The 24,318-nt window shown below is 36.4% G+C and overlaps 1 protein-coding gene across 7 annotated transcripts in view; it reads left to right on the top strand.

The window, feature by feature from the left end:
- The first annotated feature begins 763 nt into the window (after positions 1–763).
- The window catches only part of LOC110837289 (protein argonaute-2-like), a 45,787-nt gene continuing 22,232 nt past the window's right edge, over positions 764–24,318 (top strand). For 2 of the 7 annotated variants that reach the window (XM_087346651.1, XM_022079233.2), the window contains exons 1-10: positions 764–884; positions 3,955–3,989; positions 8,059–8,442; positions 13,749–13,967; positions 15,352–15,580; positions 17,853–17,958; positions 21,479–21,669; positions 21,753–21,886; positions 23,401–23,532; positions 23,632–23,722. In XM_087346651.1, coding sequence (XP_087202777.1) covers positions 3,974–3,989; positions 8,059–8,442; positions 13,749–13,967; positions 15,352–15,580; positions 17,853–17,958; positions 21,479–21,669; positions 21,753–21,886; positions 23,401–23,532; positions 23,632–23,722 — 1,502 coding nt within the window. In that variant the 5' untranslated portion in view covers positions 764–884; positions 3,955–3,973. Of the gene's footprint in view, positions 893–2,845; positions 2,865–3,410; positions 3,434–3,602; positions 3,622–3,954; positions 3,990–8,058; positions 8,443–13,748; positions 13,968–15,351; positions 15,581–17,852; positions 17,959–21,478; positions 21,670–21,752; positions 21,887–23,400; positions 23,533–23,631; positions 23,723–24,318 lie in introns of those variants that run through there. The other 5 variants (XM_087346656.1, XM_087346652.1, XM_087346655.1 and 2 more) reach the window with 5 other exon arrangements.

Here is a 24,318-nt window from a genome sequence, read left to right as displayed (position 1 = left end):
AAGGTGCATAAATTAAAATAAAGTCACAGTTATGTGTGTGTTTGTATAAAAAATGTGGAAAATAAACTTTTTATGCAAACAAAATAAACACAATCCATTGGTATCAATTTCTTTTAATCTTTTATACATAACTAGATGGCTTACCGAACCCGAAGGTTCATCACCGAATTAACCAAAAACCTCCACCGGACCCTGTCCTGGGCCAACAAAATCCAGTCTCCTTCAAATCCTATCTCCTATAATTTTATAAGAATGTTGCTAGCTTTATCTGTTGGCAAAATGTTTTGGGAGGAATTTACTTAAGTACTTTACTGGAAGAGAGAATGTACAAATTTGTCAGTTAATATCATAATTTTTAGTATATACTCATTCAAATCTTAGTGCTGAATCTGTGAATTCACACAATATATATATAGTTTTCCATTTACTTCGTAAGATGTAAACCAGTAAAATGCATGGCGTATAGTGGGACAGCTTTACAAACATCCATGAGAAACATTTCATAGAGCAGTCTGTCAAGAGGTTACATTTTATGGAAGTGGAGGGTTCATATGAACTTGCCAATGGTCCCTAATGTGAGCCAAATTATTACTGCCCCCCCTCTCTTTGTTTAATTTTAATATCCCCAATCTATGCCTATCAATAAGCTTACAATTTTCGAGGTTACTTGCAACCACAGTTTGTAGCCTTGTGTCGAGAAATACGAAAGTCCTGGGTTATAGTGGAGCAAAGAATAAACACAAGCGTGGATGTTAACAGTCTTTAATGTAGTCCATCAATGTTTGCTGGATATTTATGTTCTGTGATGTAGTCCATACATGTTTCCGTGAAATATCTACAGTTGTATACATCCCTGCAGTGAGTGTGTGACGTTGAACAATTTTGTAAGTAGGTTTGTACGAAGAAGTTTTGTAAGTTGTAATTAATAACGTCCTATTAGTGTCTTTTTAGTTTTAACATACTTTGTTTTTAAGTTTGCCGACATTATACAATCTGTGGAACCAATTTCGGTCAATAGGAAACGTGGAAGGAGTAGGTAAGAAAGACAACAAAAGAAACAAAAAAGTGCGCGCTATACTGGCATCAAAACTTTCTGCAGTCTACCATCTAGTCTCTCGAGTTTTATGAATAAAGGGTCACAGTTTAAAGTAACATTAAAAAGGTACTTACATTCAATTTATTTCCCCACTCGCCCACTCTATGGTGCAGGATATTCTCGGAAAAGTCGATTGTATACTCGGCCTGTTAAAGAATAGCCCACTTTCTGTATGGGACCGAAAGGTTCAGCACTTTGTTCACAGAAGCCTGCCACTGGACTCTATCCTGAGCTAGCTGCATCCAGCTTGCTCCATTGATTCGTGTCTCGCCAAGGTCCATCATCTTCCCAGTGGTCTCCTCCCTTCACACCTCCCAACCATTACCTTGTGAACACCCCTACCCTCCCCCATGTGTGCCACATGTCCTGCCCACTTCATCTTTCTTGATTTAAAGATTATGGACATAATGATAGCAAGCATTCCCAGAATTTTATTTTGCCAAAGGTTTCATTGAAATATGTTTTAATTAGCCTTATTAACTTAGGTATACCAAAGTCAAGCAAAATGCTGTAAAGAGCTTCTATTTTAACTGAGTCAAAGGCTTTCTTGAAGCCTATAAATAGTTGATGTACTGTCCCATTGTACTCCCACTTTTCACTTTTTATCTGGTATCTGACAAATGTTGAACATTTGATTAGTTGTAGATCTATTACGATGGAACCCACACTTATGATAACCCAATAATATCATGCTATGTATATGTGGATTTATTTGAAACAGTTTATTACTTTATATGAAATCTTTATTTATTCTATGTGAAAAGTTTATAATATTTTGAACTGCACTTGTTTATAAATATTGTATTTTGACGCAAGTACGTCTATACGGAAGGGTCATTTGGCAAAAAAGCATTAGGAAGATGTGTAAGATCCATACCAACAATGTGTAAATTGTTATATCATCTGTCCACTGTCAATTTTTTATTACTTACTAGAGCAAAACGCTCCTTTCGTCTATCAAGGTCATTCAGCAAAAAAGTGTAACTTTTGGGGGGGGGGGGGGGGGTTGCGTTTTAAAATCTTGAGTAAGAAACTAAACTAACCCCCTGAATGGGGGGTTAAAACACTTGACCAAAACCCCCCCCCCCCCTTCGGGGGTGTTAGTTTAGTGTCTTACTCAAGTGTTTTAAATACAGAGATGCCAGTTTTCGTAATCATAATATATCGAATGAGCAGTATGCCTTGAATGAGTAGTATTATTAGTATCACTTTACCTTGAGTAGGAGTAGGAGCTATACCTCCACTCCCCCCAAGCTCCTACATGGGGTATAGCGGGACAGCTCTACTTTAGGAGCCTGCGTAGCTCAGTGAGTATAGTGACTGGCTACGGACTGGGCGACCGGGGTTCGATCCCCGACGGGGTCAGAGGATTTTTCCTCTAGCCCCTGCATCCAGACCAGCTCTGGGCCCCACCCAGCCTCCTATCCAATGGGTACCGGGGTCCTTTCCAGGGGGTAAAGCCGGCCGGGGCGTGATGCTGACCACTCGCCCCCATCTAGTGCTGAGGTCAAGAATGAGTAGGAGCTATACTTCCACTCCCCCCCAAGCGCCAACATGGCATATAGTGGGACAGCTTTTTACCTTGTTGGTGTTGGTATACCAACACAACAATGCCAAGTAAACAAATAACATGACACTGTTTGATGATGTAATTGTTTGGCTACAAATTGTATGATGACGACAAATCAGAAATTTTCACAGTAGATTCCACATCCTATTGTCATGTGTCTAACTTATGGATCTAAGGAATGTAATAATGTGTTTGTATGTAAGTAAAATAACAAAGGAAAGAAAATAATGATTAAGGTTATCTGTACGTATATGAATGGATTGAAGAAGAATATGGTTGAATTTATGATTGTGTCAGTTCTTATTGTAGTCTGTTGTAATTTTAATTTTATTTGCATCATTGATTATGCCAAATTTTATTTTAAGGGTTAACTATGCATTACAGAATATCTTAACTAACTTTATTCTAATATAATTAACAGTTTACAAATGTTGAAGGTCTTCAGTGACATGTTTCATTTATGATTCTGTTTTAGTAAACACGATGGAAAAATAGCCCCTTAGGATGTCTTAACATATTGTAGATTAAACATTTCTTGTGAATAATGCAGACAGTTTGTTTTATGATCAGAATTATTAGGCTGTAGTCAGTACATACAATACACCAGTATGAAGATGTAAAAATATGGTTAATTTTGGTTAAGAGGGCTTTTACTTGGCATTGTTACCAGCGCCTGAAGGAGCATGTGATTTGGAATCAACATCTGATCCATTTCAGATCTGGAGTTTGAACCTGGATTTATGCTGGCTTCTGATTTGTTAGATTAGGTAAAGTGGAGTTTGTATTTCAGAGAGGTCACTGCACATTTGCATGACCAGGATAGGATTCACAAAGTTTGTACTCAAAAACCAAATTGGCAGTGCACCAACCACTTACAGAGTTTATATTAGATTGAAGTCGAGAACAAGCATGAGACTTTAGTAGGGAAAATTTTAATGTCTTCAACAGAAATAAGGTAATTAAAAAATTAACTGCATTCCATAAATCATTAATAACAGAAAGCTATGCCCTCAAAACATCCTTGTAGTACACTATAAGGTGACAATAGGGCTCCAGAATAATGGGCATTCAGTATCTCTTGGTTAAGGAACTATGAAATAAAATTGTATAACCATTAAGTAAGACATATGGAATAAGGTCAAAAGCATTGCTGATGTTAAAGTATATAGAATTAACTTGACCTAATGAATAAATGATATGGGTATCAAAATTGAAGAATAATAATGTTGATTAATGAAGATGTAATTACTTTTCTAGTTGTTTGTAATTTTCACTTTTTATGTTTCAGGTAATTTGATTCACTAAGAATGGGGAAGAAGAAAGGTAAGAAATGTGATTTTATGGTTGATCCATCACAAGTGTGAAATACAGAAATGATTTTCTGTCTTGGAATTTACTCATTTTGTTCAAAAGTAGTTATTTAAATGTTTGACAACACTTAGGAATCCAGTTGATGAGTTCAGTAATATTACTGATTATTTGAGCAGAATGATAGTGGACAAGCATACCCCAATTGAGTAAACATGTTTTCCATATACTTTATTCTGTTTATATTCATTTATTGCTGATACAAATATGCTGTTACAAAGATAATCTGACCACAGTTAAACTCTGCAAAGAGCAATATTTTTGTTGTATTTTGTCAAATATTCACCATTTTGCAAAATGTTCTAAATAAAAGTTGTAGATTTTAATGAGATGTATGTTTTATGTCACCAACTGTGTGTACGATGAAAAAACTGACAGAATCTCTTTTCCTTGAGTTTAAAGTAAAATAGTGGTTATATTGGACTAATATTTTTTTATGATGGGGCTATAGTTTCTGAGCCGGTTAAGAAATCACCTTTCTTTTATAGATTTAGAAAGTTAATTTTTCTGTTGAACCCTTCCCTGATTCAGTTCAGCTATGTCCACCTCCCATATTATTTATGTAAGGTTCACTTTAACATTTCCACCTGTGCTTAGGTCTCTCTGTTTTTACTATATGCCCTGTCCATCTTATCCTTCTTGATTTGATCTCAATGATAAGTGGTGAAAATTACGAATTATGAAGGTCTTCTGTACCAGGAGAACGGAAAAAACTTGTTATAAACATATTTGTAGGTTAATTTCTTCTCATCACACTTTTCTCAAACATACTTAATCAGTGTATGAAATGAAGATTTTACGGCAACTGAAGTTGATGAAAGACTCTTGGACTACAAGCTGCATCAGGTGGCTGAATGGTGAACAAACCATATCTTCTGCCATTTCAAGAACAATCTCTGTCCTTGAATGGTTGGGAGAAGATGTGGTTTGTTCACTGTTCAGCCATCTGATGCACCTTGTAGCCTGAGAATCTTTCATCATGTTTAATCAGTGTTTTCTTAGAATGAGACAATATTGGGGGAGAAGTACACATTTTTAAGCTCGTCATATGCAGTTTTTTCCATGCCCCATCCTCATCTCTCCTGGGCCATTCTCAAACATCTGCAGTCTGTGTTCCTCCCTGAGAGTGAGAGACCAAGTTTTGCACCCACACAAAACAACAGGCAAAATTATTGTTTTCTGTATTTTAATCTTTAGGTTCTTAGAAATCAGACTGGAAGACAAAATATTTTGAACTGAGAAGTGCTAAGCATTTCTGGAGCTGTTCCCAAATATTTGAACGTTGTCATGCTTTCAAGGGATTTATTAGCCACCCTAATATTATTTTACCCACCTGTCTGCTGACGGGATTCTAACACGTACTTAGTTTTTGACGTAAATACGTTTATACGGGTCATTCGGCAAAAAGTGTAACAAAAATGTTTAAGATCGATATTAACAAATCGACAACAATGATTACCTAGGAAACGTCATCTGTTTACTAGCCATTGTTGTTACCCAGGAAACATCATCTGTTTACTCAGCATTGTTGTTACCTAGGTTGGTCAAGTGTTTTTTGCAACCCCCCCTAAGGGGGGGGGGGGGGGGTTGGTTGGGGTTTAAATACTTGACCAACCCCCCCAAAGGGGGGAGTTGGTCAAGTTCAGCTACCACAGACCCATCTTAAGTGTAACTAATTCAAGTTAAATAAGCAATGTCTTAATCAAACTTTGCTCAATTGTAAAGCATGTATAAAGGAAATATTTAGAATAAAGCTAATATATAAACTTCCTTTCCGTATAGACGTATTTACATCAGATTCTCCGGAACCGTGGTTCCACTGTCAATTTTTTCTGAATTTACTTCTAGCTTCACCTTTCTAATAGCTTCTAGTAAAACTTCTGTGTTACTCTTTATTGTATTTATATCTTCACCCAATAAATTATAATCATCAGCATATGTCAATGGCTGATGTGTCCCATTAAATTGCAAACCCTGCTGCCTATCTTGGACCTTCCTGATGGCATTTTATAATGAAAAGTTGAAGAGCAAATAGAAAAAGCATCTCCTTGTTTCAGACTGTTCTTGATGGAAAATGAGTCAGATAAATGTTTACCTATACAAATTTTGCTACAGTTGTCATTAAAGCACATTTTTATTAGTCTCACTAGCTTTGGTATACCAAAGTCCATGAGGATCTCTCTTAACAGATTTGTAGGCTTTTTTTAGTTATATAAACAATTGATGTACTCCCATTTTTTCTCTAGTATCTGACGGATGCAGAAGATCTGATCAGTTGTTAATCCATTTTGTCTGAACCCACAATGATGATCCCCAATAATTTCATTCACATATGGAGTTAATCTTGCCTGAAGAATGTTTGATAGAATTTTGTATGAGGTTGATAGTAGAGTAATTCTTTGGTAATTACCACACTCAAGGTTGTCTCCCTTCTTATGAATAGGAATAATTATGGATTCCTTCCATTGTTGTGGCATCTCTCCCTTATCCCAAATTAACTGAATAAGTGTATGGATTTCCATATGTAACTTTTTGCCACCTGTTTTAATTAAATTTACTGGTGATTATAACTTTTCAACTTTCCAATGACTAATTCATCTTCATCTAAACTAGGTTCTGGCACTAACAGTTCAGCTGTATGTATTTTAATGTGTCTAACATCATCAGTCCCATGAACATTTAAGAGCTGGTTGAAGAAATTTTTACAACTATTCAAAGTTTTGATTGGACCTGCAAGTAAATTGCCATTATTATCCTTTACCAAATTAGTGTGAGGTTTATATCCTTTCTTAAATATTTATGCCTCTGTACAAATCTCTGATGTTTTTGTCCTTACTATTTGTTTCAAGCTCAATAATTTTGCCTTTAAGATATCCCCTTTTCTTATTCCAAAGGTTTTACTAGTTCATGTCTCACGTTACATGGATTATCCATATTCATTTTGTTTGGGTCCTGAAACCATTGAAATTTTGTTTGCTTTCTTCGATATGTTAATTTTGAACATTCACCATCAAACCATGGTTTATTTTGCTTTCTCCCGTTGTATCCTAGTTTCTCTTTGGTTGAAATTTTGATACAGTTTATGACATTTTCCCACACCTTGTTGATATCCACACTTTCATTATCTTTATCTGTCTCTAAAATTTGAAATCTATTCAAACTTTGTTTTGATATTGTTCCTTTACCTCTTCCTCATTTAATTTTTTCAAATAAAATCTTTCTGTGACAAAGTTTTGTGTAATTTGTCTACTTACTGAAAGCCTCTCCCTCACTTGCCACTACCACATAATGGTCAGTGTCACAATCTGCGCCTCTGAATGACCTCACATCAATTATATTTGTCTGCCTTCTATTTCCATTGTGTACAAGTATTTTAATTTCAGATCTTACAAATCTGTGCAGTAGTTTTGTTGGTGAAGTACATGGACAGACTGACAACCTTCTCATTATGCATTTTGTACAAACACACGCACGCGTGCATTTCCTTTGTTGTTCAAATAATTGTTAAAAAAATTAATATATGATGTTGGTGCATCATTGTCTTCTTTTGTGTTTTGCATGTGGATATTCCTGTGCTTTTGTACATTCACAAAATAATTGCTCAGCATGTATTTAACTTCAGTTTGTCTGTATGTGTGATGTAATTCATCTCCAGTTGGATGCATTTTCACAAAATTTGTTATCAAAATAACTACAGACTGGTAACTTGTTTTCAGACATTAATTTATCAGTAATGGCAGCAGATGATAATTTTTTTTTTGTTAACTTAGTATTATAGTAAATTAGATTTTGAGCCTGATTAGTCATCAGTATTGTCAACCTATGCAGAGTTGTAAACTTCCCCTGATATGTCAAAGTGTTTACTTTTTGTATCTTGAGTTCTGTTCTTTGGGAATCTGGTAATACCTCTGTTTATGAACTGTTACTGAAAAATGGCAATTTGATATGTTACAATATGCCACTTCAGTGTAAGCGGTTTGACAAAAATTATCCAAGGATTTAAGACCCTTATATATTAATTTAGGAAAGAAATCTGGGGGACAGAAGGAAGAGCAGGCAACTGGAGGCCAGCCTGAGAAGCCCCAGAAAGCCGGTGGAGATGCACAAGTGGGGCCATCGCATATGCAGCAACTCGAAGCTGGTGGAGGTGCACAAGCAGGGCCACCACATATGCAGCAACTCCAGACTGGTGGAGGAGAACCTGGGTCATCAAAACAGAAAAAGAAGGGGAAACAACCACCCCAAGTGATGGAAGTTGGCGGGGTTGATGTCGGCCCGTTGCAACACGAGAAGAAGCAAGTGCAACAGCCGCATCAACCGCTACATGCACAGCAGTCTCCTAGCAGTGATGTTGGTACTTTTCATGGATATGGTAGAGGCCAGATACCACCAGATAGTGGCAAAGCAGGTATAATAGCTGACTAACTGACTGACTAAATGGAGCAGAGTTCTTTTTAAGAAACTGATAATACATTCAGTTCATCAAATTCCTTCCTTTTATGAAACCTAAAGGCTCAAAACTGTGTTAACAAGAACTTGCCATTGGTCCCTCTCTAGAGCCAGGTGAGTTCAGTCCACACCCTCCAACCACATTTTCATAAGATCCATTTTTAATATTGTCCTCCCATAAATGCCTAGGTCTTATGAGTACTCTCTTCCCTTCAGGCTTTCAAACAGAAATTTTATACACATTTTTCCCTCATCTCCCCTATTGCATCTCCTTGCTTAAGTCTGTTCTGTTCTATGTATAAAATACATCATATGAATGTTTATAAATAAATATTTTACTGTAGGATTCATTCAGACACATTTTAAATATTCTGACTAGTTTCAATGATGTGTTGTATTCAGTGAGAATGTAGCATAATGCTTTCGTCCTAATTGAATCATAGACTTTCTGGAAGTCTATAAATAGCTTATATACTGTCACATTTTACTCGCATCTTTTCTACAGTATCTGACAAATACAGAATATCTGATCAGTTGTTTATGAAGTATATTGAAATCCACATTGATGATGCCCTGTAATTTGTCTACATATATAGTTTTCCTAGTTGGAAGAATGTTTGACCAAATTTTGTATGTGATTGGGAATGGTGATTTTCTTTGTTTTTACTACAGACAGTTTTACAGTTTTTCTTATTAATAGTTACAATAATAGATTCCTTCCACTGCTTGTGCAGTTCTTGCTTATTCCTTATCCCTGAAGATGGAGGCAGTATCTTTCTCCAAAATATTGGCATCTGCCTTTGAATTTACACAGCAGGAAAACCCAGAACAACATTATCATCCTCACCACAGTAAAAACGTCAGATGGCTCAGCTGTATGTATTTTAGTTGATCTAACATCATTAACTGGTACCTGCACCTTGTCGTGGTGGTGGGGCTTGAGTACCTCAGTGACCCCAAGAGCTATGCTGGCGGTAGCATTGCTACTGGTAGGGCCTCCCTAGCCAGATTGGTCGAGGGGGAGAGGTCAGACTAAGACGGGTACCCTGGTCCTCCAGGTTGGGGGTTGGTCGCAAGGCTAACAACCTTGCATCGTAAAAAAGAATAAAGTTGAGAATAATTTGATGAATGAAGCCGGACTGTCCTCACGAAGACGAACATTAGCTAGGAACAAGGATAAAAATTTGGTACTACATATTGGAACATGGAATGTGCGCACTCTGCTACAAGTAGGAGCGATGAATGGCATAGCTGATGAAATTATAAAATATAGAATGGAAATTGTCGCTATACAAGAAATTAGATGGAAAAATAAGGGAGTAATAAATAAGGCAAACTTCTCCATATATTATTCTGGGAAAGACGATAGGCAAGGAGAATGTGGAGTAGGATTTATTGTTACCAGGCAAATGCGTAAGGCTGTGCTGGCCTTTACGCCAGTAAGTGAAAGAATATGTACACTTAGAGTAAAAGGGAAACTCCATAATATAACACTTGTTAATGTCTATGCACCAACCGAGGGGACAGAAGAGGTGGCAGTAGATGGTTTCTATGATGAATTGCAGTCTGTATGTGATAAAATTTCGAAACATGACATGATAATAGTACTTGGTGATTATAATGCAAAGCTTGGGAAAGAAGAAGTCTATGTCAAACTATTTGGAAGGAATAGTCTACATGAAGAAACCAATAATAATGGCCTAAGGGTAGCACAATTTGCAGCTGCAAATAATTTAAGGGTCATGAGCACATACTTCCCAAGGAAAGATATTCATAAGGGTACTTGGAAAATTCCTGGAACAAATAATTTTAATCAAATAGATCATATATTGGTATCTAGGAGATGGGCGACAGATGTAGAAAATGTGCGCACATTCCGAGGGGCAAATTCTGACTCGGACCATTATTTAGTTGGGTTTAGAATGAAGCAAAAAATATGTATGGTTATGAAAGGGAAAATGGAAAGAATTAAAAGGTGGAATGTAGACAAATTAGAAGATAGGGGTACAGTACAGGAGTATCAATGTAATTTAAACTTAGAATTACAAAAGATAGAAAAAGGGCCTGATATTGAAGATGAATGGAACTGCATAAAGAATGCCATTTTAAATACAGCACATATAACTGTTGGGGAGACAAGAAGATCAAGAAATGAAGATTGGTATGATGATGAATGTAGATCGGTCGTGGAACAGAAGAAGCAAACTAGAATGAAATGTTTACAGCGAAATACGAGAGCTAATATAAATCTTTATAATGAAAAACGGATATTGGCCACCAGAATATGTAGAAAGAAGAAAAGAGAAATGTTAGGAAGAAAGATCGACAGTATGATAGAACACCATCGTAGAAATGAAAGTAGAAAATTTCATAAGGAGCTTAAAGAAGTAACACAAGAATACAGACCGAAAGCTGTAGCATGTAAAGATAGTCGAGGAAATCTATTGACAGAGAACCGTGATATTGTTAATAGATGGAAAGAGTATTTTAGTGGTATCCTGAACGGAAATATAATTGAGACAGGGCAGCCAACATATTATACTGTGGATAATTACATTGAAGATCCTACGTTTGAAGAAGTGCAAAAAGTAATCAAATGTCTGAAAAATGGTAAAGCACCCGGAAGTGATGGGATTACTGCTGAACTACTAAAAAAGGGGGGAGTCAAGTTATGTGAGAGAATACATTATCTGATATTGTTGATCTGGAAAGAAGAAAAGATTCCAGAGGAATGGACCCTAGGAGTAATACAACCTATACATAAAAAAGGAGATAAAATGGAGTGTACCAATTATAGAGGAATTACACTTCTGAATGTAATATATAAAATCTTGTCAAGTACTCTATATAATAGATTGGTTGTATATGTAGAAGAGATGTTAGGAGAGTATCAGTGTGGCTTTAGAGCAGATAGATCAACGATAGACCAGATATTTGTATTGAGACAGATTCAAGAGAAAGCCTATGAATATAACATTGACTTAAATCATTTATATGTGGACTTCAGACAAGCATTTGATAGTCTCAATAGGGACCAAATGTTAAATGATATTCTCCTATTAGGGATACCATCTAAATACGTCAGGCTCATCAGAGCGACGTTGAAAGACTCCAAGGCTGTAGTAAGAGTAGATGGTGAGCTAACTAAACCACTTAATGTCAATATGGGAGTTAGACAAGGAGATGCTCTCTCGACAATGCTCTTTAACCTGACGCTGGAAGCATCTATTCGGAAACTTGAGATCTCAGGACATATAGGCATCAAATCAATACACGTGAGTGCATATGCAGATGATATAGCTATTATTAAAGCTGCACTGGAAGAAACAGTATTAAAATTGATAGAAGAAACAGAATTAAGGGGGCTAAAAATAAATCAATCGAAAACAAAATATATGAAAGTTACAAGAGCAGCAAGAAATGTCACAAATAAATTGAGAATAGGGCATTATAATTTTGAACATGTGCAGAATTTTAATTACCTGGGTTCACAGATTAATACTATAAATTCAGTAACTAATGAAATTAAAGCACGTATTGTGAATGGTAATAGGTGTTACTATGCCTATCAGAATTTAATGAAGTCTAAAATACTGGGGAGGGAACTTAAACTGAGAATCTATAAAGTTCTGATAAGACCAGTAGTCACATATGGATGTGAAGCCTGGACATTAACTAGCTTTGATGAGCAACAACTTAGAATATTTGAACGCAAAATATTGCGGGAAATCTATGGTCCAATACAGAATAGTGATGGCTCCTGGAGAATTAGGATGAATCATGAACTAGATTGTATCATACAGGGAGCAGATATCGTGAGGCTAATCAAAAGCAAAAGGTTAGCCTGGCTTGGCCATGTTGCAAGAATGGAAGGAAACAGGGTAACTAGAAGAGTGATGGAATGGAGACCGATGGGAAGAAGGATGAGAGGGAGACCACGGAAACGATGGATAGACGACGTGGAGGAGGATGTGAGGATGATGGGAGTAAGGGGATGGAGAAGAATTGTGGATGATAGGACAGAATGGAAAAAATTCATCGAACAAGCTAAGACCCACACAGGGTTATAACGCTATAAGAAGAAGAAGAACATCATTAACTGTCCCGCGCCGTAGCTGCGCGGTCTGAGGCATCATGCTTCGGACCGGCGATACGGAATGCGCGCTGGTTCGAGTGTCGGGGGAGAAGAAATTTTCTCATGAGCTTTTGACCAGTGTATGGGACCGGTGCCAACCCAGCATCGTGAGGAAATTGGGGAGCTACAATGAGTAGCATAATCCGGTCAGGAAAACTAGCAATGGCTGGGGGTTCATGCTGACCACACGTCACCCTATATCTTGTTGGATGATCGTTCACTTCTGCTTAGGCATGTGAACGTGAGGCCAGCCGTTGGCTTTGGCTCTCTGGAGCTGTTACGCCACGGATTTATTTTTTATTTTTTAACATCATTAACCCCATGTACATTTAATAACTGGCAAAAATAATTTTTACACCTGCTCAGAATACTGTGAGAATCTTCAAGGAGATAACCATTATATTTTACCAAGTAAGTTCTGGTAAACTGGTAAACCTTATTAAATTTATATCTGCATATCTGTAGGTGTTTAATATTTTTTTACTGTTGTATGCTGATTAATTTTGTCTCCTGAAAGTTCTACCTTCATATATTACATTGTTCATATAATTTCCATTTAATTGGTTTGGATTCTGTAACCACTGCAGCTTCCTTTTGTATAGTAATTTTGAATTTTCTTCATCAAACCATGATTTGACTGCAAATTTGATATTAGTTTCCCCACATAAAGTGTAAACTTTTAGAAAGAAGAATAAGTACATATCGTAAAGCACCATTATCTTCATTAAATAACATGCAATTTGTTTATATATCTCAGACCACATATAGTGTGTCCTAAATGTACTCTTCTCCACTTTTAAGGAAATGGACTGGCCCTTCGCTTAGGACCAGGATTTCATAAATATATAGCTTAAACCTTCCAGCCACTTAACAAAGTACATTTGCCCATAGTCTTCAGTCAGATATTTTTATAACATTAAATGTTAGAGTCAGTGAACAAAAGCAATAAAATCTTTAATTTGCTTTCTGCTTGTCACATGTAATGATTATTTATTACATTCTTAATACATTTGGACCAAGGTTAAGAATGTATTCATCACTGGTCAGTGCTGTTACATGTGGAACATGTTTCTGGATCCCTGCTGAGGATTGCTTTGTTTTACAAGTATATTTGTTTATTTATGTTGCAGAACGTAGACCAGGACTACCACAGCAGGCCCAGGCAACACGTGAGCAACCTCCTGCTGCTGCATGGGGTAGACCCAAACAGCAGCTTGAAGCAGCTCAGCAACCACCTGTACAGACTTCTGAAGCACAGGCACGAAGGAGAGGGCCTGCAGGTGCACCTCCATCTGGTGTTACTGGTGCAGGAGCACAAGGAAGGACTCCACCAATAGTGATGCCAGAAGGTATGTGAAGTGCCATTTGAGGTGATCCATGACATGCTATTAATTTTTGTGTTTGGATAAAATAGAAGGGAGGACAACTTACCACATGAAAAACATATGATCATTGACAGACTATAATGAACAGTTGAATATCTTTACAGTAAGAATGTTCAGGCTGTACTGTGGAATTCTGTTTCCTCCATACACTGGAAGCAAGGCAGTATCATAGTGAATTTGGCCAAGAAGACAGAATTTCTGACACTTCTGTGAAGTTTATTTTTCGTGGTCAATATATGGAAATTATATCGGAGTTTATGTCTCATGTTAGAAGCCATTAGTCCAAAATGAAAACACCTCTCACTTCTGTGATTTTTGAAAAGTTTATTCTTTGACAACTGGTCAAGAAATTCCTGCTTTTATGGAACCCAAAGATTTGTTACATTTTGTTTCACAAAGACTCTCTATTGCATTGGACCATATCCTGGGCCACTGTAATCCACACTGTGTTTCTCTGAGATCTATTTTTATATATTTTAATGTTTTCCTCCCATTTATTTCTGTATCTCATATGGTTTCCTTTTGGTGGATCTTAGGAAAATATGGTTGGAGAGTATGAATTGGATTCATCTGGTTGTGAACAAGGTAATGAGCATACAGGTTTGATAAAGGGTTTGGAATTTATTGACTAGCTAAGCATGCTATTAGCTTTTCAAGGAGGACTGTGTTCTGTAAAGTCTGGGAGAAACAAGTGTCAAAGCTTACTACGTGAGAACACTGCTCGGCACTCTGCAACATGTGATGTCTGTTTCATTATTAGCAGTGTTTGACACTCCATGCTGAAGTGGTGAGCCTTATAATAATTTTAGATAAAGAGTACAAATTATAAGCCCTTCATTATGCAATATTATGTCCCATTAACTTCTTATTTTTTATTAATTTAATATCTTCCCCCCAGCACTTTGTTTTGAAACATTCTCAAGTGAGACCAGGTTTCATACCTCTGCAAAACTATGTAAAATTGTAATTCTATTTTTTTATCTTGTGATTTTTGATAGCATACTGTAACACTAAATATTCTTAACTGAATGGTAGCAAGCATATTCTGAATTAAATCATCTCTTAATTTTATCATGAATGTGATTTGGGTTTGTCATTGTTATTCCAAAGTGCTTGAACATTGCCACATTTTCAAAGAGAGTGTTATGTGTTCTCATGATTTTGTTTGAATTATTATGTGAGCCACAAAAAAGTTTAGACCAATCTCCTTACTAACCTCTAATGGGTTTTGTGCATTATTTATTGTATTATAATTTGTACTAATATGATTGAATAATGTGTAATTCTTATGTCTTGTAAGATATTTCTGACTTGTATATATTATGTTGATGCCTGATTGACTTTCCAGTAGGTGTTCAGAAAACTGTAGGTGAAACATCTCGTGTAGGAGCCATAACTAAATCATTTCAGTCCTTGCAAATACCTGCAAGAAGGGATCGAAATAAGTGTGGAACTAGGGGTCGACCAATAATTGTCGAAACAAATCATTTTGCACTGGACCTAGCAAGACTACGGAACAAGATTGTTATACATTATGATGTAACATTGGTTCCTTCACTTCCAAAGAGGCTTTTGAGGTAAATAAGATTATGTTTATACTTTTATGTATGTTTACTTGCACTCACGGGGAATATACAGGGTGAGTCAGAAGTGTGTTTACAAACTTTGTGTGTGTGTTCCAGGATCAAAAGTAAGAAAAAATGTTTCTGGGTCGCATATGTTTCATTTTCTAAATAATAGCCAAGAAAGTTTCAATGAATGACTTTATGTCAAAGTGAATCCAGCTTCCAGCAAAGATTTTCAATTAAAGTTTGTGCAGGAATTGTTGGCGACATGCTTATTGGTCTGCACATGCTCTCATCACATCTAAGAGGACCTTTATATCGGCGATTCTTAAGAAGACACTTGTCACGTCTCCTTGAAGATGTACCACTGAATACAAGAAGACATGTGGTTTATGTACGACAGAACCCCAGCACACGTCTCCCATCGTGTCAGATATCATCTCAATGAACAGCACCCTCGGCAATGAATTGGGCGTGGTGGCCTAGTAGCATGGCCGCCGAGGTCACCGGACCTGACTCCATTGGACTTTTATCTGTGGGGTCACTTGAAGTCTGCCGTTTATGCAACACCTACAAACAATGAAGACGACCTATGGGAACGTGTGCAGAATGCATGCCAGATGATTTGAGGAAACCCTGGTGTGTACGAACGAACCTGTCAGTCTTGTGTGCGTCATGCTCGGGCATGTGTGGAGAATAGAGGAGCAACCTTTGAGCATCTGTTACAAAGAAACATCCCTGTCCTTATACTTGGCAATAAAGGCGTACATTTAAAACTTATTTTTGGATATTATTTTGAAAAAAGAAGCATTTGTGACCGCATGTTCATAGGAACATTTTTTCTTATTTTTTGTTCCAGGAACACGCACACAAAGTTTGTAAACATACTTTTGACTCACTCTGTGTAAAGACAGTGAACCTTGAAAGAAATTTCTATATAATGTAACATAATTAGATTGATATTGTTCATTGTTCTCCTGTAACAGTATATTTTTAACATTATTTGTTTTACCTTAGACTGCTTCAGATTGCACTTGGAATTTATCATTAGCTTTTTTCATTGATGGCAGGAAATTATAAAGGACAACAGTGGAGTTACTTCTGTGACATAATTTTTTTGATAATCTGACAGGTGTTGAAAAGTTGTTAGGGAGTAGACATGGATAGACAGACAGACACATTCTGTTACCTTAGGCCGAAACCACACTGTGCAGTCATGTCTAATGCAGAAAAAATGTGAAGAATTCAATGAGGCCATTCACAGTGACTAAACAGGACAAGACATCAGAAACACAACCAGTCGTGATTACTTCTGTCTTGCCATCCCTTTGTTTGGTCCAGTCAAAATTGAAACTTCATACAGGGAAGCTGGTGGCATGTGATGGTGGAAAAATGTTCCTTCTAATATTTTTGTAAATTTTTGCTATGATTTCTGCAGCAACACATCTTTTCTTATTGTGTTAAAGCAGGCAACTGTATTGAAAATGATTTCTTCTGGGTTTTGATGCCATTGAAGAATCATCGGTCATTGCCAACATTTCAGAGAAACTGTTTTTATCTTCAGTACTGAAGATGGAGACATTATGTTTCTCTGAAATGTTGGTATCTACCAACAGGTCTACATGGCCCCAAAACCCAGCAAAAATATCATCATCCTCACTGCCACCAAAACCTCATATCCCACAGATGTTGAAATTTTAAGAACTACATTGCTTATATATTTTTTTATTTAAAGATTTCTGTCTTCTGAGTTGTTGCGCTGTGTAGTCTGGTCGATGTTAACCAACGTTTCAGAGGTCATACTGCCTCCGTCATCATGGCAATGCCCTTATGACGAAGGCAGTATGACCTCTGAAACGATGGTTAACATCGACCAGACTACACCGCGCAACAACCCAGAAGACAGCGATCTTCATACTCACCGCTGTGAAAACCTCAAATTTTACATATTTTTTTATTTATTTATGTAAAATGAGAAAAAGACTAGAAACAGGAAATGTTAAGCTGATTTTGCCTCATATTTTTGGGACTGCATATGTGAAGAGTGACTACACTGTGCAAGACAGAACTCCCTAGTCATGTTCACCACTGTTTGTATTAGAGCTTTGAAGCTGTATGTTGTGTTTAGTTGTGGCAGTTGTATCTTTGCTTCCCCAGCATGATCCTTGTGCTGTCAGTCATTGGAATAAATAAAATGGCTGTGTGATGTATTAAGAATGTTCTATCACATTTTATGGGTTGAAATTATCATCTCTTTCTTCCATTGATGTTTCCTTTGTTTTAGAGCTGCCATGGGAGAATTCAGACAAAAACATTATCCTCAGCGGTTTCCAGCATTTGATGGAAAGAAAAATTTGTACAGCTCAGGAGAATTGCCTTTTGATAGAGAGGTATGTTTACTTAATTTTAGCAACAATTTTAGTTTAATATTTGTCCTTTAAACAAACTAATTTTTATAGGAACATTCCAGTTGTGATGTTTTTTCAGGTGCGTAAGTTATATAGTGATAAAGTAGAAGTGGTTGTGGGTTATTTTAAAATACTATCCCAGAATTTTCATGGAGGAACTGAGGAAAATCAGAAACAGCATCAGTCAGGATAATTGGCCCCCATTCTGTGAGTTTCACCCTTGAACTCCATGTACATAGCAGGTGTGCTAAGTACCTAACTGCAGTGGTTGGTCAGTTTTCCAGTGGAAAGTACATCTGTAGGTTTTCTATGCATTTATACTCAGTATTTGGGTATCCAGTTTCAAGCAAGTTTGATATCTGCTGTCCTTAAGATGCTTCAGTCTTTAATGTCAGGTAGCAGAACTGTAAGTTGATAATTAGCATGTTTAATTGATGTATGTGTGAATAATTTCTACTAGTGCACATTGTGATTTCAGTAATTCACTAATTAAATAAAACTAACCACGTTGAACAGAGTCCTTGAGAAGCTAATAGTATGATCAGCTAGTCAAGAAATTCTCTACCTTTTGTGGAACCCAAAGGTACAATGCCATGTTCACAAGAGTCTGCCACTGATCCCTGCCCCAAGCCAGATGAACAGTCCACACCCTCCAACTCTTTTCCCTAAGATTCATTTTAGTATTGCCTTTCCTGGGTCTTCTGATTGGTCTCTTCCCTTCAGGCTTTCCAACCAGAATTTTGTATGTCTTTGTTAACTCCTCTGTGTACACTACATGCCCCAGCCATCTGATTCTCCTTGATTTGATCATCCTAATAGTATTCAGTGAAGAACATAAATTATGGAACTCCTCATTAAACAAATTTTTTCCAGCCTTCTTTCATTTCATTTCTCTTAGGTACAAATATTCTCTTTAAGCACCCTGTTCCTATATGCATTTTCATTAATCTTCATCTTACTAGCGGTCCTTGTCTGGGACATATGTTGTGTACTCAGCCCTACGAACGTTCCTTGTGCAGAACACAAATCTTGTAACACTGTAAGTAGACTTGGCTAGGTTTTTGGCCCGTTTTAGAGGCTGCAAACATTGATTCACTTTCTCTAGAAGGTCAGCCTGAGCTGTCAACCCAGGAACTATAACCATAAACAGCAATAAACATTGTTATTGTCAAGTGGGTTTCCCCTTCCTTTTCAGACCCCCCATTCAAAGCTTCTCACATTCCTCAGCATGATGGGTGAAAAAAATGTGTATCCACTGAAGTAGGGGAAACAAATTTTTCTGTGTGGACATTAGTTCACAACCATGTCAAATGAGCTTCCAAAGAAGAAAGTAAAGTTACTAAGGCCTATTTAGGCAATTAAGATATTAACTGCATTTTAAAAAAACTCTATGTATTCTGTGTTCTGTTCGAATAAATATGGCTTTTATTTCATCAATTTATCATGTTTACTTTAGATAAAGTTTTCAGTAGAGCGTGCACAAAAGTTTAAAAACCTGCAAAAAACTCTGTATTGGTGCTACCACTTTGCCATTTAAATCCCCATCATTTAAAGGTTAATGTGAGTTTACCAAATATCACACCTGTACAAAAGAGAAGGCAAAATTATGGCCTTAGTTATGTATATGTATGCATATTTTAATTGTTTTGGACAGCAAATTGGACAAATAAAAGATTCTGAAATGCATAGTGGCAAGTATTTTCACAAATTAGTTGGCTCTTTATTTCATTGTGAATGTAATTTTGGCATGTTATTGTTGTTCCCATATACATATACTTTGTTTTTTCTGTGTTTACTTCTAGACCAGATTTCTTACTTGCATCTGGTGGAGCTTTTATGTTTTTCTTTATGATGTTTGTTTTCAACTAATAAAATAACTTTTATCTGCATAAATCACAAGCTGATGTGTCCAGTTCACTTTGTCACTCCAGTTTTTGGACCTTCATGATGACTTATTCTAGAACAAAGTTGAGAAGCATTGGTGATTAAGCATCTTTTTGTTTCTTACCAGATTTCATTAAATTTGTGAGAATAACTCAAAAGTTTTCATGGTGGACATATTTGTACTTTTCAACATATGAAGTTATTTTATAGAGAATTTATAGATATTTTATATTTCAAGTTTTAGTGGTTTGTTAGTTGTCACTCTCAGACAGAAATCTAAATCTAAATTTTGTGCATCCATTATGCTGTTACCATAACAGAAGTTGATTTAAAAAAATCTACTACCATACAATTTCAGAACTATACATTAAGAGGATGCTACTGTCACCATGGTCTCGGAAGGTTAAACATTGCTGCCATGTTAATGTTTTTGATAGTAGGAAATTAAGAAATGTAAAGGTGGGTGGCTTTCAAATATTTGGGAACAAGCTTAATAAATAAAAATGATATTTATGAGGATATTAGGAGGAGTCTAAATTCTGGAAATTCTTGCAACTTAGTTCAATATATTTTGTCTTCCCGTCTGATTTTTAAGGACCTAAAGATTGAAGTATACAAAACAATAATTTTGTATGGGTGCAAAACATGGTCTTTCACTCTGATTGAGGAACACAGATTGCAGGCGTTTGAGAATAGGGTGTTGAGGATATTTGGGCCTAGGAAAGAAGGGTATGGAGAAAACTGCATAATGATGATCTTAAAAAATTTTACTCCTCTCCCAATATTATCAGGGTGATTAGGTCAAGAAGAATGAGACTGGTGGAGCAGGAGGTGTGCACCGGGTATTGGTCGGGAAGCCTTAGGGGAAGAGACTACTGGGGAGACCTAGACATAGATGGGAGGATAATATCATTCGGGATCTATGGGAGATAGGAGTTGAAGGCGACTGGATTTTGTTGGCCCAGGACGGGCTGGTGGAGGGCTTTGGTTAAGTCGGTGATGAACCTTTGGGTTCCTTGAGCTATCTAGTTAGAATGTGAGTGAGTGGCTTCTGATAGCATAAAGTTTATATGAAGTGGTTTGAAAATCCTGTCAGTTTTTTCATAGATTATTAGGAGGGGTAGAGGATGTACACATAGACATGAAGATACTATAAACCTGTCTCCATATATTTGCATATATATGCTAAGAGGAATGCATGTTGTAATGAGATATTTGTTATTTTCTGGCAGTGAATTTCTTGTTGTTGTTTTTTCCTCTTCTCTCTCTCTCACACTCAAGTCATTCCACTGGCAATAAAATTTGCATTAAGTACAGAATGTAATTAATTGCATTTTTGATTTCAACCATTTCATTCGCATCTGCACAGGAAATATTTGTCATATTTAGATATTAAGTGCTTATTTTGCTGTTACACATGTCAGGACTTGAAATAAAAAAAATTTGCAGAAAAACCTTTTATATATTCTTTGAACAAAATTTATAAACTGAACTGTTATTGGGTAGGTTATGTCAGTCCAGCTTCATATATCATCTTCAAAACTTTAAAACATATTTCTTGGTTATAACATAAAGATGTCATATGTTAATGCATGGCTTGTGTTTCTGGTATTTGCAGATATGTGATGAAGTTACAGTTTATGATGATGAGACTTGTAGAGAAAAGGAGTTTAAAATTACCATCAAGTTTGCATCTGAAGTTGATTTGCAGTCTCTACTTACGTATATGAAGAATGGTAGTTCTCTGGTTAAACCACAAGAAGCCATTCAAGCTGTTGATATTGTGCTACGTAATGCACCAGCCTTCAGGTGAATTCATGAAGTGTTTATTTTAAAATTGGTTGTGCGTTTGTGTAGAGTGATGGTGATTCTAAAATTTATTATTGCCGCAGGTTTGTGCAGGTTGGGCGTTCCTTTTTTAGTCCACCAAGGGATCAAATATTGGATTTAGGCAATGGCTTAGAAATGTGGTATGGATTCTTCCAAAGTGCTATCCTTGGATGGAAACCATTTGTCAATGTCGATGGTGAGTAAATCAGAGAAGAATGTTGTCATTTTTTAAAGACTACACCCCATTCCTTGGTTATGCATCTTTATGGAAGAAACTGACCACTCACCTCCACCTAATGCTGAGTTGTAAAACTGTCTTGGAAAATGTATCTGGTCCAGACTGAAAACTAATGTAAAAGTGCTTTCAATTAATGGAAGCTATTTTAACAAGGGAAAAGAAGGACAAAGATAAGAAAGTATTTAAATAGTCAGCTTGAATATTATTTTCTGTTCTTTTTATAATTTAAATAGGAAAGAACATTCTTGTCACAGTTTGAATGTTACTATGTTATGCTCTTGACAAAATATATGCAGATTACTGTAATGGAATACTTGAGGGGAATCTAGAAGGGAACAAGTTCTGGGAAGAACTTACATGACACCTTCTTAACTTCAAAAGTTTCTATCTGTGTGGTGCTGCTTGCTAGAACTGTAAATTAATAACTGCACAATTTAGCGATCCATTTCTATATATACTTTTCAATATTACAGCCTCCAGTTTTGTTAAATTTATCAGACATAATTTCAGTTTTGCTGTGTTACTATGTTTGTAATTTTTGGCACATAGGTGCATTTTAAGTAGAATTTGTAGATATGTTTATGACCTTTCTCTGTACCTAACATGTCTAGCATAAATGGTTCATTCATTACTGCTATCAGAGTGGAAGCTAAATGCAGATTTCGTTAGGTTTTATGTTTTGTAAAATTCTACATAGAGTTATCTTAACAACACATGGGAACATGTGTATATTTTGTGAAGATGTATTACCACTCATAATTTAAAGATCTTTTATTAAGTGGGACTTGTGCCACTTCTACTTCACAAGTTCTCATGGCCCTTGTGTTAGTAATATTGATATTAGAAAATTAAAAACTCTAGATGTAGGGCAGCCCCTCCAGTAGCATGGTGTTTACTCCAAGTTTCATGAAAATCTGTCACTAACTTAAAAGTTATTAGAGAAGGATAGACGTGTAGATATGATTTGAAACTTGAGGTTCTCACTGTGGTGGAGATCTTGTTGGTCTTGTTGGTTGTAATGCTATGTGTACCTGTTTGTAGATACCAGTGGTTCTCACAAAATGTCCACACAGCATTATAATCTAGAAGACCAATGTTGACATACAAATGATGATACCCTAAGCCTATCTTTCATCATAAAGTAAGGAAAGTTTTAGAAGGGAGGCCAAAGCCCACCCTTGGCTGAGCACCGAGGAAGAAGGAGAAGAAACTAAAAAGAAGAGAAGGGAAAGGAAGACAACTGAAAATGCGTAGTGCTTACTGGCAGCATAGTATACGTGCATATGCAGTATGAGTTTCTGATTTGTGTTTGGATTATAAATACATGTGTTATATGTTTTAGTTGGAACTAAATGCATTAAATTAAAACTTAACAGAAACTGAAAGTGTTACATTCACTTTTGATTTGGTTATAAGAATGTTTTACTGTGGTTATTTGTACTTCATGTAACAAGAATGTTTTTGTTTCACAGTGGCACACAAAGGTTTTCCTTCAGCAAAAAATGTTGTTGATATTCTTATGGAGATATGCAACCTCAGACATGCAGACCTTGGGCGAGAATTGTCAGTCTGGCACAAGAGAGATTTTATGAACTATATTCGTGGTAAGAATAATAATAAATATCATTATATGAATTTGATGGCAGCATACATAAGTATAAGTGATGTGAGGCAAACTTATTTTCAACAAATTTCTGTTTTAGGCCTTAAGGTTGATTATATGCTTCCAAATGTGCCAACAAGCAAGAGAACATACAAAGTGAACAATATTGTTCGAAGTGCAGTTGATCAGAAGTGAGTATCATACTTAAGTAAACATACTGCTTAGTGCAGGGTCTTTCTTGAAAAATTGTTTGTCACTCAGTCAGTCAAGGTATTCCCTCTTTATATGGAGCCCAAAGGTTCGTCACTGTATTGTCAGAGTCTCACTGTTGGGCATTGTCTTGTGTAATTTGAATTTAGAATGTACCTAAACACCATTTCTTTAAGATCAGTTTTTTCCTCTTGTCTGCATCCTGGTCTCTTAAGTGATTAACCAATTTAATGGTAGTTACAACACCTGTTTTACTGTTTGGAGATTCTGGGTTCAAATCTTACTTTCCTATTTGAGATTTTTTCAGTTCTTCCAGGCAAATGGTGGGAAAATCCCTTCATACAAAATACAACATCATAGGGACCCATTTGATACCTAACATTGTGTTGCTGTTTCCCCTTTGGCCTTTGAAGCATGACCATCTGACAGTCTACTCAAAATACATACATAGACAAATAAACACTAATATATTATACATTTCAAGTGAGTTAGAAGCAGTCTTAGTTTGGGGAAACATTTCATACCAGTACAGTGTAGAAGGAGCTGTTCATTTCTTGGATTAGTAGACATTGAATCT

Source organism: Zootermopsis nevadensis, unplaced genomic scaffold, assembly GCF_977971745.1.
Source record: "Zootermopsis nevadensis isolate Lab colony 2312 unplaced genomic scaffold, Znev_1.0 Znev_ptg000010l, whole genome shotgun sequence".
Classification (NCBI taxonomy): Eukaryota; Metazoa; Arthropoda; class Insecta; order Blattodea; family Termopsidae; genus Zootermopsis; species Zootermopsis nevadensis.
This window is presented reverse-complemented; position numbering and strand designations above follow the sequence as displayed.